The 19,604-nt window shown below is 39.6% G+C and overlaps 1 protein-coding gene across 2 annotated transcripts; it reads right to left on the reverse strand.

Moving 5' to 3' along the window:
- Positions 1-4,389: 4,389 nt before the first annotated feature.
- mettl25b.L (methyltransferase like 25B L homeolog) lies at positions 4,390-19,541 on the reverse strand. Of its 2 annotated transcripts, none has more exons than XM_018229182.2 (10): positions 19,407-19,541; positions 17,650-17,704; positions 16,032-16,146; positions 15,299-15,420; positions 14,117-14,330; positions 11,515-11,577; positions 9,994-10,119; positions 7,317-8,101; positions 6,067-6,251; positions 4,390-4,634 (listed from the first exon to the last, which is right to left on the reverse strand). In XM_018229182.2, exons 2-10 carry the CDS (start codon positions 17,658-17,660, stop codon positions 4,456-4,458), a joined length of 1,800 nt encoding a protein of 599 aa, XP_018084671.1. In that variant the 5' UTR covers positions 17,661-17,704; positions 19,407-19,541; the 3' UTR covers positions 4,390-4,455.
- Between the last annotated feature and the right edge of the window lie 63 nt (positions 19,542-19,604).

Raw genomic sequence — 19,604 nt, forward strand, 5'->3', positions numbered from 1 at the left:
ATCAGATAATGCTCCGTGTGCTGCACCAACATGGACGTCTGTCCTTCCTTCCTGCACAATTACTGGAATATAAATATACAATGAAGTTTGGAGGCGCTTCCATCTGGTTGTAACACCCCCTTAACCTTTCCCTAATGGAGATATTGGTGTATATTTTGGTGTATATTTTGGGGGGCCTATTTATTAAATTATTTTTTTTCAGGTCAAGTTTAAAGGGGAAAACTAGAATTTTTAGAGATTTTATTATACCCCAAAGTTGCTAAAATCCGAATCCAAAAATTCTCCATATCAAACCTGTCGTGAATAAGTCAATGGCCAATTAGCCTGAAGATGTTTCTTGACATCATGATCTGAGCTGGTATTTATACGGTCCAAGAAAGTTTTTTCGGGCGACGACTCAAAATAAAATCGAGCGGTTCTGGCGCCAATCTTGAAAAATGTGTGTGGTTTGAATCGTCGCACAATTTTGCGGAGACTTTTCCTGCAATGAGTTTTCTGAGCTGATTCTTTGATAAATGAGTTAAATTTGTGGATGGGAGTTTGGTCAACTTTGTTTTAATTAGGGATGCACCGAATCCACTATTTTGGATTCGGCCGAATCCATCTTGGAAGATTCGGGCGAATCCCGAACTGAATCCAAATTTGCATATGCAAATTAGGGGCGGGGAAGGAAAAAAATTGGTTTACTTCCTTGTTTTGTAACAAAAAGTCATGTGAAAGCCCGCCTCCCCGCAATTTGCATATGCAAATTAGGATTCAGATACGGTTCGGCCAGGCACAAGGATTCGGCCGAATCCGAATCCTGCTGAAAAAGGCCGAATCTTGGCCGAATCCTGAACTGAATCCTTGATTCGGTGCATCCCTAGTTTTAGTAAACAAATAGATAAATAAGAGTTTTAGTAAATACTTCCCTTGGTGTCTCTATAGTTTCCAGTAGCCTTGCATTATTATTAAAGGGGAAGGAAACCTAGTCGGGGCAAACCCCCCACCCCCCTCCCGTTTGTTGCCCACCCTCCCTCCTCCCCCCCTGGCCTACCCGTCCCGCTAGGCAAATGCCCCTAACTTGTTACTTACCCTTCTGCGCAGGTCCAGTCCAGGGAGTTCACAGACGACATCTTCTTCCACGCGATCTTCTTCCTGCTTTGAACGGCGCATGCGCAGTAGAATCATTTCGCCGGTACGATCTACTGCGCATGCGTGTGCCTTTTGGCGCATGTGCAGTAGATCCGTACCGGCGAAATGATCCTACTGCGCATGCGCCAAAACGCCGTTCACAGCAGGAAGAAGATCGCGTGGAAGAAGATGTTGTCTGTGAACTCCCTGGACTGGACCTGCGCAGAAGGGTAAGTAACAAGTTATTTTTTGCGCCACCTAGGCTTCCTTCCCCTTTAAGTCCATTTCTCCTATTCTTCTCCATTATCCATCCCACCCTGGTACTTCAATCTCCTCTCAGTGAAGCCTTATTTTACGTGATGCCTGAGGCATGATTTGTGTCCTTTTCATCTTTGCCATTAAAGGAAAACATTACCCCCAAAATAAATATTTAAAGGACAAGTAAACCTTTAAAATAAGTGAATGTAAAATTGATGGTTGTGTTATTCTAAAAACTTTTGTAACTTACATTCATCATTTATTTTCTTTTGATTCCAAGATATTAAGGGATACATGTGTTGTTAATTGTTTTGAGCATATGATCACACCTAAGCTTGCATTTTCATCTGTATACTTGAGTGCTGGTATTTAAAGTGTAATACACAGCACTGCTATGTTTAGGAAATAGGAATTAGGTACACAAACACTGTGTGTGTACCATACAACATCACAATTACACAATTATCATTATTGCACTTTTTTTTCTGGGATCTTTTTTTTTTTTTTAATTCAGGTAGTTTATTAGAGAACGACTGAGAAAACACATCACAGTTCAGCATGTCAGTAACAATACAGGATATGTTTGGTGTCACAATAGCAATAATCAGGAGGCAATGTAGCGATTACTGAATTTACATTTTGATATATGTAGTTATTACAAATTGCAGCAATCGGATAAATTGCAAAGTAAAAGCAGCTACCAGCGTATTCTTTACGTGACATTATTGCTTCACCATGGGTTATGGTGGGTGAAAAGGGGGTACATATACATCGAGGGACCCCAGATTTTATGGAATTTAATGGGAACTCCCCTTTAAATATACATTAGTTTTGCGACACTGTATGTGTCCTGCATTACTTGCTTCCAAGTAGTATAGGTCGGAGGGACAAGGGTTATAAGCCTCTTTGCCAATAATAATGCCTCAAGTAGGAAGAGTGCTCAGTATTGTTTTAGCTGAAAGGAGAAGGAAAGCTACTGAAGCAGTTTATTGCCAATAGATTAACCACAACAGTGCAAGATATAACACTATATTTATTCTGCAGAATGCTTTACCATACCTGAGTAAACAGTTCTAGAAACTCTCTTTGTTTAGGATAGCAGCTGCCATATAAGCTTGGTGTGACATCACTTCCTGCCTGAGTCTCTCCCTGCTCACTCATAGCTCTGGGCTCAGATTACAGCAGAGAGGGGAGGAGGGAAGTAGAGAGGAGCAAACTGAGCATGCTCAAGCCCTAGCCCTGGAGGTTTAAGCTGAAGACAGGAAGTCTGATACAGAAGCCCATGAGTACACAATAGAAGGAAAGAAATGTGGTGTTTCTTTTGACAGAGGACTCCGAGCAGCAATACTTTGAGGGTTTACAGGTGTATTTATATAGACCTTTCTGATAAAGTTTACTTAGTTTTAACCTTTCCTTCTCCTTTAAGATCCAAAGTATCTATGATTTTCCTCCAGTATGAAGTAAGTTTACAGCAACTCCACATGTGGATAAAAGTCTCTTTATCTAAGGCACATCTGGTACAGAGGTCTGGAGTATCTGCATTAATGTAATGAAGTGTGACTGGGGTGTAGCAGGCCCTGTGCACAATATATATATATGGATCATACATAGCCTGTAGTTAGGACATACCAGTTGTATTGATTCTTGCCACTCCTCGTCCAGGACTGTGCCCACATCAGATTCCCATTTATGACGTAACCCTTCCAGGTTATTGCCATATACATCTTGCTGTAGCCTGTTATACAGCATAGTGATAAGGCCTTCAGTGGGACCCCTGTTTATATATATCAGGAAGGGGTGAGATAGAAGTCGCGGTGCTTGTGGGGAGCCTTAAGGGCACGATTGAACCTGTGCAAATTCAGCCACTCATTTTGGTGGGTAATAATAACGATCCTTCAAGTGTGCGAAGGAAACTGGTTTACCGTCTTGCCAAACGTCTCCTAGTGAAGTGATACCACATCTTACCCAGTGGTGTTTAAATGTAAAAACAAAAATAATAGAATAACCAGTAAGAGTTGCAGCCCACCACCTGAAGCTTACCTGTCGTCTCTCAGAGACTTGTCAAGGCCAATAACTAATTCTAAGCACAAAAGTGATCAGCTGCCGAGAGTGAAGGTCTAGGGGTCTACTGGCGGATTCAGTCTTGTTTAAAGGAACAGTAACACCAAAAAATGAAAGCGTTTTAAAAGGAATGACAATACTGTGGCCCTCCACTGGTAAAACTGATGTGTTTGCTTCAGAAATACTACTATAGTTTATATAAACAAACTGCTGTGTAGCTTATCTGTTATCTACTGTGTATCATGTGCTTAAATGGCTGCCCCCATGGCTACACAGCAGCTTGTTTATATAAACTATAGTAGTACTTATCTGTTATCTACTGTGTATCATGTGCTTAAATGGCTGCCCCCATGGCTACACAGCAGCTTGTTTATATAAACTATAGTAGTACTTATCTGTTATCTACTGTGTATCCTGTGCTTGAATGACTGCCCCCATGGCTACACAGCAGCTTGTTTATATAAACTATAGTAGTACTTATCTGTTATCTACTGTGTATCCTTTGCTTGAATGACTGCCCCCATGGCTACACAGCAGCTTGTTTATATAAACTATAATTTTTTGAAGCAAAGACAACAGTGTAGGGCAGCAGGACATTATATTTTCATTACTTTTCCTTTTTTTGGTGTTACTGTTCCTTTAAGCCTTATTGACTCCCAGTGATTTCCCATGAGGTTCCTCTGAATTTGTTGTGGCCTTGTGTACGCACATTATGCCAAACACATACTATTGTATTTGTGAGCACACACAATTTTCTCGTGGTTTTTTGGGGCACAGCGCTAACACAGGGACAATTCGCTATAAGTGCTCATAGCCGGAGATCCCATGAAAGCTGCGCCACAATATATATTGCTCGAAGCACATTACTGCAGCAGTACAGGGTGTGAGTTTGCTCATAGCCTGCACACAGAAAACTTAAAACTACTAAGTGCAATCCAGCAGGAACCGTACAATGTAAACGTTATTCAAAGTTTTTATTTTAAATATAAATTAATAAAATACAAACGTCCTGGGTGGCTGTCCCTACCGTACAGCTGAATTCTTTCCTGCGTCACTAAGCAGATCTTTGCCTGTTCTTTCCCCTAAGTCCTTCAGTTGCTCCAAAAGATTAACTGGAGAAGGCCCTGCTTTGGTAGCTACCAGCACCAGATTCCTCGGGGAAAACTCCGGCTTGAACAGCGGGATCAGATCACAATGAAATCCTGCAAGATAACAGAATGGGCATGAGATATAAACAGATACATGCAGCCAGGGCCGCCATCAGGGGGGGACAGGGGGTACTGTTGTATGGTTTGGGGAGTTAAGGGGGGCCTGGCTGTGCTGAACTTACTGACATTGCCGGGCCCCTGCCATCAGTGAGCTGCAGACTTCGGAAGGGAGGGCTGGAGCTCAGATGACTGCATCTTTCTGTGATTCGCCATGAAATGTAAGTCCCGGTAAAGCCGCACGGGGATTGGATGGGTGAAGTTTGAACCTCCCCTCTACTTTATCCAATCGCCATGTAGCTTTACCGGGACTGACATTTCACTGGTGAATCAGAGCACAGGAAACTGAAGATTCCAGCATCTGAACTCCCTGGCTAAGTGCAGTTTTCTTTTAACTTGTAGGGGCCCTGGCCAATTCTTTTTTTTTTTAATAATTTATAGGTAGGGTTGCCACCTGGCCTGGCCGGTAAAAATGATGGTTGATCCCAATGTTATTTATAGGGAAAAAAGATAAATATATAGGAAGGCTGGTATTTTTTTCCAGAAAAGTACTTGTAGGGGCCCTGGCCAAATTTTTTTTTAATAACTCGTAGGGACCCTGACTACTAATGCTTTTTTTTTTTTTTTTTTAAACTTTAGGGGCCCTGGCCAATTGTTTTTTTTTTAATAACTTGTAGGGGCCCTGGCCAATTGTTTTTTTTTAATAACTTGTAGGGGCCCTGGCCAATTGTTTTTTTTTTAATAACTTGTAGGGGCCCTGGCCAATTGTTTTTTTAATAACATAACTTGTAGGGGCCCTGGCCAATTGTTTTTTTTAATAACTTGTAGGGGCCCTGGCCAATTGTTTTTTTTAATAACTTGTAGGGGCCCTGGCCAATTGTTTTTTTTAATAACTTGTAGGGGCCCTGGCCAATTGTTTTTTTTAATAACTTGTAGGGGCCCTGGCCAATTGTTTTTTTTAATAACTTGTAGGGGCCCTGGCCAATTGTTTTTTTTAATAACTTGTAGGGGCCCTGGCCAATTGTTTTTTTTAATAACTTGTAGGGGCCCTGGCCAATTGTTTTTTTTAATAACTTGTAGGGGCCCTGGCCAATTGTTTTTTTTTTTAAATAACTTGTAGGGGCCCTGGCCAATTGTTTTTTTTGTAATAACTTGTAGGGGGTCCTTGGCCACCAATGTTTTTTTCTTTAACTTGTAGAGGGAACTGACCACCAAAACTTGTAGGGGGGCCCTGGGCACCAAAGTTCTTTTTTTTAACTTGTAGGAGTCACTTAATGTTTTAACGCTTGTGTCTTGTGTGGCCTTCATATTGATGGGTGAGGAAGGGGTGGCAAGGGGGGCCCAGAAAATTGTTGTGCGGGGCCCCCTTATTTCTGATGGCTGCCCTGCATGCAGCTTTAGAGTCCGTTAGAAAGCATCAGACACATACCCTGCTCATGTAGAAAGATCATCCTATCCAGAAGTATGAGAGTTTCTATTAATGGTGCCAGCAGGAGGGCCAGGCTAAAGAATGCGACCACCTTCTGATGCTGGGAAAGCATGCGATCCACTAACACTTCATCTAAGGTGGTGTCTGGGTCCAGCCCAACCCGTTTCAGTCCCTCGCGAGCATATCTATGGAAGAAAGTGACACTGTAATAGTCGCAGCTAAAGGCACTGTCTAAACTGGCCTAGTAAGGAAAAAAATCCATATTAAAGGGATCCTGTCATGGGAAAATGTTTTTTTTTTTTTTCAAAAGCATCAGTTAATAGTGCTACTCCAGCAAATTCTGCACTGAATTCCATTTCTCAAAAGAACAAATGGATATTTTTATATTTAATTTTGAAATCCGACATGGGGCTAGACATATTGTCAGTTTCCCAACTGCCCCCAGTCATGTGATTTGTGCTCTTTACTGCAAGTCATATCACCCCCCCCCCCAGCAGCCTAACAACAGACCAATGGGAAGGTAACCAGATAGCAGCTCCCTAACACAAGATAACAGCTGCCTGGTAGATCTAAGAACAGAACTAAATAGTAAAATCCAGGTCCCACTGAGACACATTCAGTTACATTGAGTAGGAGAAACAACAGCCTGCCAGAAAGCAGTTCCATCCTAAAGTGCTGGCTCTTTCTGAAAGCACATGACCAGGCAAAATGACCTGAGATGCACCTACACACCAATATTACAACTAAAAAATACACTAGCTGGTTCAGGAATTAAATTTTATATTGTAGAGTGAATTATTTGTTAGGGAGCTGCTATCTGGTTACCTTCCCATTGTTCTGTTGTGAGGCTGCTGGGGGGGATGGGGGTGATATCATTCCAACTTGCAGTACAGCAGTAAAGAGTGATGGAAGTTAATCAGAGCACAAGTCACATGACTGGGGACAGCTGGGAGACTGACAATATGTCTAGCCCCATGTCAGATTTCAAAATTAAATATTAAAAAAAAAAAAAAATCTATTTGCTCTTTTGAGAAATGGATTTCAGTGCAGAATTCTAAAAAAAAAACATGTTTTCCCTTTAAGCACCAATAAAGGGTGATTGCAGACTAAAGCACTGCCTATGGCCTAGTCTGTTTCAACTTTATACATTTGTCCCCTGTAAGATAACTATCGGGTAAGAGAAAGAGAATGCATATTGAAAAAAAAATGCAAGCTAATATCAGAGACAGAAAACTAAAAATGACACTTACTCTTTAAAGGGAAGCTCATGGGCCTTCTTAATTGTCTGCACCCCGGGGCGTCTTATGGTGGCATCTATGCTGCGGATAACAGTCTCCAGCGCAGCTCTATAGCAATGAGTTCTCAGAATGGAGCTTTCACCTCTTAGTCGTTGCCTATAGTCCTCTATGGCATGGCAGGCCACCTCTCGTGCTTTATAAGAGAGTTGGTGCCCAGGAAGCTGGGCTACCCAACAACTAAGTGGGTAGCCATACTCCTCTGGCTGTGTTGCCTGGGTAGGGTGGGAAGAAGACAGGACACCCGGTGGCTGTGGCATTTCGCAGGTGCTTAACTTCATATAACAACAGGCAACGGAGGTGATTGCCACCACACTGGGGCACCTTGCAAAGTGGCGCAACATGGCCACACTAAGGTCACCGCATGCATGGAGTCCTGTGAGGAGAAACTTGTCTAAAGGTGAATATAGAAGCCGTCCTTTAAGGCAGGAACATGGCCCAGGTTTAAATGCAGAAGGTTCTGATAATCCATGAGAAGAATGCGAGTTTATTTCAGATGCAGATTGCGGAGCATGAAAAGAGCCTACACTATTTACACCGAGACAATCCCCTGAGTTCTCTGTACTAATTCTGGAGCCCAGATCAGCATGTCTGCTGATACGTTGTGCTTTAAAACGGCCACCACATTCGCATGAACATTCGCCCAACTGTTTAGCCAGATCTTCCCACGATGCTTTGGGATCAACCCACGCCATAACTTGCCGCGGAGGATTTGGGAACAGGTCAGCGATAAGGTGGCTCTAGAAAACGATAAAACAGATGATGTGCGTGATTTCATTATTGATAATAAATATGCTTGAGTAAAAGATCTCTTGGGCAGAAACCTCATGCAGGTATACAGATTTATGAAAGCGGTGGTTCACCTTTAAGTTAACTTTTAATATGTTATAGAGTGGCCTCTTCTAAGCAACTCTTCAATTGGTCTTCGCTATTTATTTTCTATAGTTTTTAAATAATGTGCCTTCTTCTTCTGACTTTTTCCAGCTTTCAAATTCGGGGTCACTGACCCCATCTAAAAAAACAAATGCTCTGTAAGGCTACACATTTATTGTTATTGCTACTTTGTATTGCTCCTCATTCTATTCAGGCCTCTCCTATTCATATTCTAGTCTCTTATTCAAATCAGTGCATGGTTGCTAGGGGAATTTGCGCCCTAGCAACCAGGCTGCTGAAACAGCAAACTGGAGAGCTGTGAATAAAGAGCTAAATAACCACAAATAATAAAAAAATGAAAACCAATTGCAAATTGTCTCAGACTATCACTCTCTACATCATACTAAAAGTTAACTCAAAGATGAACAACCCCTTTAAGGTTTGAATTTTCAATTTTTTTTTTGGTCAAAACATTCAAATTTGAATTGGGAATAATCCAAACTCGATTTGAATTTTAATATTGAGATTTATCAAACCTTGACCCTTGGAACAATTTAGTATTCGACTATTTGCCACCTAAAACCTGCCGAGTTCATGTAGAAGTCTATGGCAGAAGTCTAGTGACCCATTTGGAGATGTTAATAGCCTTCCTGACATTCGGGGTTTTTTTTTTCAGATTCGGGTTTAGTCTAATTAGATTCGAGTTTTCGGGTCAGTAATATTCGTTCGAGTTTTAGACATTCCATTTTAAATAACCTCACAATCGAATCTCGAGTATATTCGAGTTAAAAAAAAAAAAAAGTCACATGAATTTCAAAATTCAACCTTTTATAAATAGGCCTCATAAGTTACAATAGACATTTGAAACTAATGCTATGACCCTCTCCATTCTACCTACCTGGAAACTAATTGCCAATAACCATGCTGTATAAACACTCTTGGTGTCAAAATATTAGGCGCCCCCCAGTGATTATAATCGCTTACCTGATACACCAGGCTGGATTATTAAAGGGGAACTATCGCGAAATTAAAATTTAATATAAGCTTCCTCATACTGAAATAAGAAACTTTCGAAATACAATCAAATAAAAATTCTGTACCATGTCTGAAATAATCAAGTTTATCTTCACTGTTCCTCTCTCAGCATCTGTTTCTCTTCATTCTCTCTTCATGCAGCAGTTGGGTGTCAGATATCCATTGACAGTTAGATCCAATATATCTTATAGGGGGGCTTCCTTTCCTACAGATGAATTAGAGCTCACTCAAATAACTGATTCCAGTACAAACAAAAATCTAACAAAATAACTGCCTTTTGCACAAATGTAGAGAGACGGGACATCTGGTGAGTTTAATAGTGAGCTCTAATACATCTATAGAGTGAGCTCTAATACATCTAGGCTAAAGGAGCCCCCCCTATAAGATATATTGGATTATTTATCTGACACCCAACTCCTGAATGAAGACAAAATGAGAATATACAAATTCTGAGAGAGGGATAGTGAAGATAAACCTGATTATTCCAGAAATGGTACAGAATATTTAATTGATTGTATTTAGAAAGTTTCTTATTTCAGGATGCTGAAGCTTATATCAAATTTTAATTTTCATGATAGTTCCCCTTTAAACACTTGTACATATCTGTTGTGCCATAGGACCTTGGTAGTTCATTACCTGCATTAAACGTCTTCATTTTCCCCTATGCGATAGGGCCAGAAGGAACCATTCCAAGAAAAGTGGTACTACCGGTACTTTTACTTACCTTTTTGTCTAACATGTACATGAAGTCATGGTCAAACTTGGCAGCCATTTTGACCAGATGTTGGTCAGCCTCAACCGCTGTAACAGAGAGCCCTTGGCCAAAGGACAAGAACCGGGATAAGTGGCCCTGAAGGAGATAAAAGAAAATCAGTCCACTGACAGCTTCCAAACAATAAGCAACCAACTCACCAGCAGGGGTTTGTTAATGGGGAAGTTAACCTTAAAGGGGTGCTTCACCTTAAAGTTAACTTTTAGAATGTTATAGAATGGCCAATTCTAAGCAACTTTTCAACTTGTCTTCATTATTTATAGTTTTCGAATGGTTTGTCTTCTTCTTCTTCTGACTCTTTCCAGCTATCAAATGGGGGTCACTGACCCCTTCTAAAAACAAATGCTCTGTAAGGCTACACGTTTATTGTAATTGCTGCTTTTTATTACTCATGGTTTTGCAATGTCGCCAAATGAGTAGATCTAGGCCCCATTTGTCCAACCACATGCTGGGCCAAATTGGGTTGATCCAATCGGTAACCCGGAGCCTAACGATAAGATCATAGATAGGGGCCTACAGGCCTGTTGAATAGGGGCTGCATCAACAAGATTGATAGATATGTTCTGCATAGAACAGGAAAATCAAACATACCTGATTATATCTGCCGATCTTCAGCCTGATATCAGTGTATGAACACCTTTAAAGTCAATTTTTTTTTTTAAACGGATATGGGAAACCCGTTATCCAGAAAACTCTGATTAAGTCTCCCACAGACTCCATTTTATCCAAATAATCCAAATTCTTAAAAAGTATTTCCTTTTTCTGTGTAATAATAAAACAGTAGCTTGTACTTGATCCCAACTGAGATATAATTAATCCTTATTGGAAGCAAAACCAGCCTATTGGGTTTATTTCATGTTTACGATTTTCTAGTGGACTTAAAGTGATACTGACACTAAAAATGTTCTTTTCAAACCATTAATGTACATTAAAAGTTACCTATAGGTCATGTTGACCGTTTTTCACGGACACTTCTACTTTTGTAAGTTATTGCTACTTGAAGTTCCTAAAACATGACTGTTTTGCCAACCTGACTGTCCCTTCTTTACCAGTCAGTTAGAGTTTCTAATGCTAACGGACTCCTGCTGCACAAATATGGCAGCCCCCTCATAGAGAAATATAGGGGTAAGAAAGGTAATGTAAAAGCATCAGGCAAAAAGTTTTACGGTAAAATTATAAATAGCATTCAAAGATAATATTATGATAAAAAAAAAGGTTATTTTCTGGTGTCAGTATCTCTTTAAGGAATGGAGATCCAAATTACAGAAATATCCGTTATCCGGACAACCCCACGTCCAGAGCATTCTGGATAACAGGTCCCATACCTGTACAAACACAATGCTGCAATGGGTATGAGTAGTCAGGGAAAGAAGATGAGAGAATAGAGACAAGACAGACACTGCTTTCAGAAGCAATTAACAGCACAAACAAGACAACTGTCGACTAAATGAATAATGGGCAGTTTATTATTACCTGGCCAGAGCCGATGTCCAACACTTGGTCACATCCCGTCAGGTCGCTCAATATTCTCACCAGCTGTAATGGCAGAAGAAATCTGGCACAGTAACAAAGATAATGGTTTCCTTTAGCCCCACTCATTTACATAGTTATGTATTAAACAGGTACTTAGCCCCATTAACTTTTAGTACGATGTAGACATTGATATTCACAGACAATTTGAGTTTTGGGTCGATTTAATTCAAAATTTTGATTTTTTTAAATAAACTTTGGTCAAATTTCTAATTTATGGGAATTTTTAAAAGCTCACATGAATTCAACCTTTGATGTAATTTTTTTTTTACTCTAATAAATTCGAAAATGCTCGAAATTAGATTGGGAGGTTTATTTTTTATTAGAATTATTATTATATTATTAATTAAAGGGGTGGCTCACCTTTACGTTAACTTTTATTATGTTATAGAACGACCAATTCTAAGCAACTTTTCAATTGGTCTTCATTGTCTATTTTTTTTATAGTTTTATAGTTATTTGTCTTTTTCTTCTGATTCTTTGCAGCTTTCAAATGGGCGTCGCTGACCCCCTTCTAAAAAACAAATGCTCTGTAAGGCTACAAATACAGTGTTACATTTTATTTCTGATCCTTCTATTCAGGCCTCTCCTATTCATATTCCAGTCTCTTATTCTGAACAATGCATGGTTGCTAGGGCAATTTGGACCCTAGCAACCAGATTGTTGAAATCGCAAAACAGCTCATACAACACAAATAAAAAATGAAAACCAATTGCAAATTGTCTCCTAATATAACTCTCTACATCATATTAAAAGAAAAAAATTTAACGTAAATTCAAATTATATTAATATATTAAAATGTTATATTATATTAAAAAAATGATATTTATAAATTATATAAAATTATAAATATAATAATTATATAATATAAATATAATAATTATATTATTAATTATTATTAGATTCGATTTATTATTATTATTTGTTTATTATTTATTACTCAAACTAATATTACCAACTCGAATTTGACTAAACTCAAATCGAGAGTTTTCTCTGAAAAAAAACTTGAATGTCAGGAAGGCTATTAACATCTTCAAATGGGTCACTAGACCTCGCCCATTGACTTCTACATGAACTAAGCAGGTTTTAGGTGGTGGATAATAAAACCCGAGGGGTAAAGGGTAAAGGTTTCCCAGGGTAAAGGTTTGATAAATCTTGAATTTCGAATTTGAATCAAGTTTGGATTATTCCCGATTCAAATTTGTGAGTTTTGACAAAAAAAAACAAACTATTCAAAAATTCTAATTCACTATTTGACCCTTGATAAATCTGCCCTGTAGACTCAAAGCAGAAACCCAAAGTGCTTGTATGTGTTCCAACAATAGGATACCTGAGTGCCTGAGTGCTTTGCAAATATACCAACAGCTGATTGTTGATTTAAGCGTATATATATACATATATATATAGTGGATAATCCCCTGTTTGAGTTTCCAGCTCATGTGGAGCGTTATGGTCTGACTGTGCTAAGTGGGCAAATGATAGATTTAAAGGGGTGGTTCACCTTTACAGTATGGCTAATTCTAAGCAACTTTTTAATTGGCCTTCATTTTTTCTTTTTTAAAGTTTTTGAATTATTTGCCTTCTTCTTTTGACTCTTTCCAGCTTTCAAATGGAGGGGTCACTGACCCCATCTAAAAAAAACAAATGGTCTGTAAGGTTTTTAAAAACTCCAAATTCGACCAATCGAAATGTATTAACAAAAACTGAATTTTTGAAACTCGGGTGAATAGGATCGACCCAGAAACTCAAATCGAATTCGAATTGAGATTTAAAAACTCGACTCCAGTTTTTTCTCCAAAAAAAACCCTCAATGTCAGGAAGGCTGCAAACAACTCCAAACTGATCCCAGGACCTCTCCCATTGACTAAAATGGCAATTTGGCAGGTGGAGAATAGTCTAATTCAAGTTCTTAAAGGGCCAGAGTATGATAAATCTCAAAAATCTATTTTTTTAACAATTCCATAGTCAAATTTGACAGATATGGCCATAAAAAACCTCAAAATTTTCAAATTTGTAATTCAGTTTTGCAATTTGACCCTTAATAAATTTGTTATTGCTACTTTTTATTACTCATCTTTCTATTCAGGCCTCTCCCATTCATATTCCAGTCTCTAATTCAAATTAATGCATGGTTGCTAGGGGAGGTGGGGCACTAGCAACCAGACTGGTTACATTGCAAACTGTAGAGCTGCTAAATAACTCAAAAACCAGAAATAATAAAAAATAACAACCAATTGCAAATTGTCTCAAAATATCACTTCCTACATCATACTAAAAGCAAATTTAAAGGTGAACGACCCCTTTAAGAGTGAAAGACCAAGCATACATTTGCTCAGCTGCTCAACCTTGGTGACACTGGTATTGTGTTATTGAATGTGTTCTGCTAAAAACAGGATGGATTTAAAGCTTTTTAAACTTGGCTAACAGGTCAATGTTTTTATATGAAGTGTAAAAAAAAATGACCAATGGAAAATAGTAGCAGTCATCATATTCGGCAGTTCTGAGCCACGCAGATGTGATTATCCAGACGCATTTAAATTCTTACCTTGCCCAGTTGCCGGATTTCATGCTGTTTTTTAGGCTTCACATGTTTCCGGAAGAGTGGATCCAGCTTGTTACTCTGGCAGTGATTTTCCCAAAATTCCTCTGGCCTTTTCTTGTTTTTGTTGGCTGCTTCATTTATAGGAATTCTAGGAAAGGCCAGGCAATGTGCTGTCGCCTTCAGCGCTAACAGGCTCAGTGGCCATGCTGACCTGTAACTATTAAAAAATACAATATGCACCCTAATAACTCTGGGCATCCTTTCACTATCCTTAAGGGTAACTAAACCCCACAAAAGATTGATACTGTACATCAGTACTACATCATCTGATCACAACAAGCCTATGCACATGAAGATACATGTTTAAAAAGCAGTCCCCAACTGCTCCATATTCCATAGTGATATCAGTAGTAAGGCAGAGAATGTACCGTGCAGTGAGCATGGAATAGTAACACCAAAAAATTAAAGTGTTTTAAAATTTTGAAAATGTAATGCCCTGTGGCCTTGAAGTGCAACTGGTGTATTTGTTTCAGAAAATCTATATATATATACACACACAAGGTGATGTGTAGCCATGGGGGCAGACATTTAAAGCTGAAAAAGGAGACAAGGCACAGGATACACAGCAGATAACAGATACGCTCTGTAGTATTCAATGGGATGTTTCAGAACTTATCTGTTATCTACTGAGTATCCTGTTCTTGAATGGCTGCCCCCATGGCTACACAGCAGCTTGTTTATATAAACTATAGTAGTACTTATCTGTTATCTACAGTGTATCCTGTGCTTGAATGGCTGTCCCCATGGCTACACAGCATCTTATTTATATAAACTATAGTAGTACTTATCTGTGATCTACTGTGTATCCTGTGCTTGAATGGCTGCTCCCATGGCTACACAGCAGCTTGTTTATATAAACTATAGTAGTACTTATCTGTTATCTACTGTGTATCCTGTGCTTGAATGGCTGCCCCCATGGCTACACAGCAGCTTGTTTATATAAACTATAGTAGTACTTATCTGTTATCTACTGAGTATTCTGTGTTTGAATGGCTGTCCCAATATAAAGCAACTAATGTAATCTTTGCTTCAATTGTATCACACCGTGTAAAAACCTAAACTTTTATTTAGAGCGTCTTGCACTTGGATATGATATTTTACAGAAATTTTACAGCACCCCCTTACCTGATAGTATCTCTGTTCCCGTTAGACAGCAGCTGGTCAGCTAATTCGGGGGATGAAAGATCAGACAGTGAGGATCTCCAGGATTCTGGAAGTTTCTCCCACAGGTTGTCAGTAAAAAATTCCTGTAGGATATAAATGAGAATACAAAGATTTAGGGTTATATTTATCAAAGGGTGAAGTGAGAGATCACCACAGTCCTCTAGAGTAGGGTTGCTACCTTTCTAACCGTGGAGACCAGCAGGCCCTGATGTAGAGGGGTGGGCCATGATGTAGAGGGCGGGGCTGTGGCATGGAGGGGCGGGGCTATGGCACGGCAATTATGGGGAATCCAGCCCGGTTTTCCTTACTTGGAATACTGGACAGGAAGTTTTGACCTGGGCAGCCATTCAAAATACCGGGCTGCCCGGATCAAAACCGGACAGGTGGCAACCCTACTCTAGAGTGAAATTCCGCCACTCTCCATTCATTTCTATGGGATTTTGAAAGGTGTATTTATCAAAGGATGAACTTTCACTTTCACCCATTGATAAATATTCTTTTAAAAATCCCATAGAAATGAATGGAGAGTGGAGGAATTTCACTCTAGATGACTGTGGCGATCTCCAATTACACTTTTTGATAAATATACCCCCTGGAGTTGTGTATAATTATAGACATCCCAAGCTTTTTACATGAGGGTTCCTTCTTTATATTCAATATAGGAGGCCGAGTGATACGGGGGGGGGATACTTACAATAATATAGGAATCTGTGATGAAACCATAAACGGACAAAACCCTGGCAATATTTTCGGCAAGTTGCTTTTGCTGGAGTGGAGTTAAGGACTTGATGTTGGACATGATATTAAGTCTGTAAAAAATGTAAACAGAAGGTGAGTGGCATTCATGTCTCTGCTTCAAAAAAACTGTCAGCTTCACAATGTAATAGAAGTTAGTTTGAAAAAAGGGATGCTGAATATTGATGCTGTAGTTTGAAATAATATATATTAGCCTCAAATGCAATCTAGTGATGCGTGTATCGAGAAAACTTGACCTGCACCCGGCCTCTGAGAAACTGCACCTGACCCGCCGTGCACTCCTATTTACATACATGCGCCCACCCCAACATCACAGAAGGGGATGGGGCATGCGAGTATATTAAAAGGAGAGTGTCCGGCGGAAGTGGGGCACTAGGAGGTCACGGGTAGGAAGGACACAGGCTAAATTTCAGCCCGCACCTGCCCGCAAACTTTGAACCGCAATGCAAACCCTATCAGAGATGTTCCTCCTATTCCTCCTGCTCTGTGCTATTCTCACCACTAGGTGGCGCACAGATGTACGTAGATCAGTACAGACAAATCCTAAGTTACATTTGATTGGTAGGATGCTGAAATCTTCTCCAGCCTTTATTATCATAACTATTTACTAATAAAGTACCAAGACACTCCGCAGCACTGTTGGGTATAAACACTGAACATACAGATTTACAACCTGCAGATCACTTGATAGAGGGAGGCATCCGGAAACATGTTGTGATCCACACCAGAAAGGTGTTCTGCAGGCTGATAACCACACTTTGTCAGCCGTTTTTCATCTTTTAAGATTTACATACAAAGCTGATAATAAGGAGTATAGAAGCCTTTAGGTATGCTGCTTTTTGGAAGGGTTAGTTCATACGAGGAGATTCAGGGAGATTTTGTCGCCTGGCGACTAATTGCCTCGTCTTCTAAACGACTATCTCCCTGAACTGCGTTTAAAAGCTTGACAGAGTCAGAAGAAAAACACAAATAATTCAAAAACTATACAAAATTAGTAATGAAGACCTATTGAAAAGTTGCTTAGATCTTAGATGAATAGGAGAGGACCTGAATATAAAGATGAGTAACAGAAAGTAGCAAGAACTATAAATGTGTAGCCTTAGAGAGCATTTGTTTTTTTTAGATGGGATCAGCAGACAAATAATTCAAAAACTATGAAGTAAAAAAAAAAAAAGGCCAATTGAAAAGTTGCTTAGAATCAGATATTCTATAATTTACTAAAAGTTAACTTAAAAGTGAATCCTAGTGTATCCTAACATCAGAAAACAAACACAAATAAAATGTTATAAAAAATACTCAAGTCAGAAGAAGAGCAGGTTATTGGTGAGCAAGTCAACCTAAAACCCTCATGCAACATAATCTAACAGTGTGGTTGCCATCTTTATTGATAGGGGTGGGGCAATGATCTAGAGGGGCGGAACAATAACAATGGGATGCTGGGTGATGATGTAAGAGTGTAGGTATTGTGTTCCAGCTTCACCCCCTGTGTAGGTAATAGGAAACAGCAGAGAAACACAGGAAAGCAGATAAGTGTAGGCTGCTCGTGGGACACTAACCTTTCTGTCATGGCACTGCTGTACCTGCAGGTTATACAGCCTGAAATGAAAGTACCTGAAATGCAGAAGAATATGTATTAGGGTTTTTTTTTTTCAAAAATGATTCTTATTTGAGCAATATTTGTACAGGTTCGCACCATCTCCATACTGATAACATGTATTGAAAATCTTAGCTATGAGGAAAGACTGGCCAAATTGGGGATGTTCACGCTGGAGAAGAGGCGCTTAAGGGGTGATATGATAACTATGTATAAATATATAAGGGGATCATATAATAATCTCTCTAATGATTTATTTACCAGTAGGTCTTTCCAGCTGACACAAGGTCACCCATTCTGATTAGAAGAAAAGAGGTTCCACCTAAATATTGGGAAGGGGTTTGTTACAGTGAGAGCTGTGAAGATGTGGAATTGTCTCCCTGAATCAGTGGTACAGGCTGATACATTAGATAGGTATAAGAAGGGGTTGGATGTTGTTTAGCAAGTGAGGGAATACAGGGATATGGGAGATAGCTCATAGTACAAGTTGATCCAGGGACTGGTCCCATTGCCATTTTGGAGTCAGGAAGGAATTTTTCCACTCTGAGGCAAATTGGAGAGGCTTCAGATGGGTTTATATTCAATATAGATCAACTGGCAGATAGGTAGTTAATTTTAGGTAGTTAAGTCTTTTTTCAACATTATTTACTATGTTACTATGTAACATGTCACAGCCACAAAATTACATACATGTCCATTTCCTCTGGGCCACTGAGGCGCTATGACTTAAAGGAGAAGGAAAGGTTAAAACTAAGTAAGCCTCATCAGAAAGGTCTATATAAATACACCAGTAAACCCTCAAAGTAATGCTGCTCTGAGTCCTCTGTCAAAAGAAACACCACATTTCTTTCCTTCTATTGTGTACTCATGGGCTTCTGTATCAGACTTCCTGTTTTCAGCATAAATCTCCTTGCCACGGGCGTGAGCATGCTCAGTTTGCTCCTCCCCCCCTCACTGTGATCTGAGCCCAGAGCTATGAGTGAGCAGGGAGAGACGGAAGTGATGTCACACCAAGCTAATATGGCAGCTGCTATCCTAAACAAAGAGAGTTTCTAGAACTGTTTACTCATGTATGGTAAAGCATTCTGCAGAATAAATATAGCATTCTAGCTTGCATTATTGCAGCTAATCTATTGGCAATAAAGTGCCTTTAAGATATGCGCAGGTATGGGATCCATTATCTACTACCTTCCAAAAGATCTATTTTATCCAAATAATCCACATTTTTAAAAACGATTTCCTTTTTCTCTGTAGTAATAAAACAGTCGCTTGAACTTGATCCCAACTAAGATATAATTAATCCTTATCGGAAGCAAAACCAGCCTATTGGGTTTATTTAATGTTTACATGATTTTCTAGTAGACTTAAGGTATGAAGATCCAAATTACAGAAAGATCCATTATTCGGATAACCCCAGGTCCCATACCTGTATTGCTAGCATCATTACTAGGTTAATTTGGTAATCTGAATAAAAAAGCTAAATAACTTAAAAAACACAAATAATAAAAAATGAAAACCAATTGCAAATGGTCTCAGAATATCGCTCTCTACATCACACTAATAGTTTATTTAAAGGTGAACAACCTCTTTCTCCAACACCTTTCTATCTCAACATTTCTCCAGTAACATAAGTCCCAGCAGCACTTTGGCCGGTGTAAAGACACTCATATAATTATAAAAAAGCGATGACAGGCGGCCAGGGTCACTGTTAGAACTCACCGAGTCTATTCTACGCCATATGCAGCCAATTCCCCATACTTTGCAGCTTTGCACTCCGCTAACTCCTCGCGCATGCGCCATTCCACCCCGTGCCGTACGTACACGTACACACGTGACCGGAAGCGTTTCGCGCGAGACCCTATGGGAAATTCGCGGAGACAGAGCGAGCCAAGGATTATTAACGCTGAACGGCGCACA

Source organism: Xenopus laevis, chromosome 8L, assembly GCF_017654675.1.
Source record: "Xenopus laevis strain J_2021 chromosome 8L, Xenopus_laevis_v10.1, whole genome shotgun sequence".
NCBI classification, from domain to species: domain Eukaryota; kingdom Metazoa; phylum Chordata; class Amphibia; order Anura; family Pipidae; genus Xenopus; species Xenopus laevis.

Excerpts from the sequence above, each read along its gene's own strand:
- mettl25b.L (XM_018229182.2), bottom strand. Across the intron at positions 10,120-11,514 it reads TGGACATCGGCTCTGGCCAG|GGCCACTTATCCCGGTTCTT; the intron begins GTAATAATAAAC and ends TATCTCCTTCAG. Across the intron at positions 6,252-7,316 it reads CATGAGCTTCCCTTTAAAGA|ATATGCTCGCGAGGGACTGA; the intron begins GTAAGTGTCATT and ends TTTCTTCCATAG.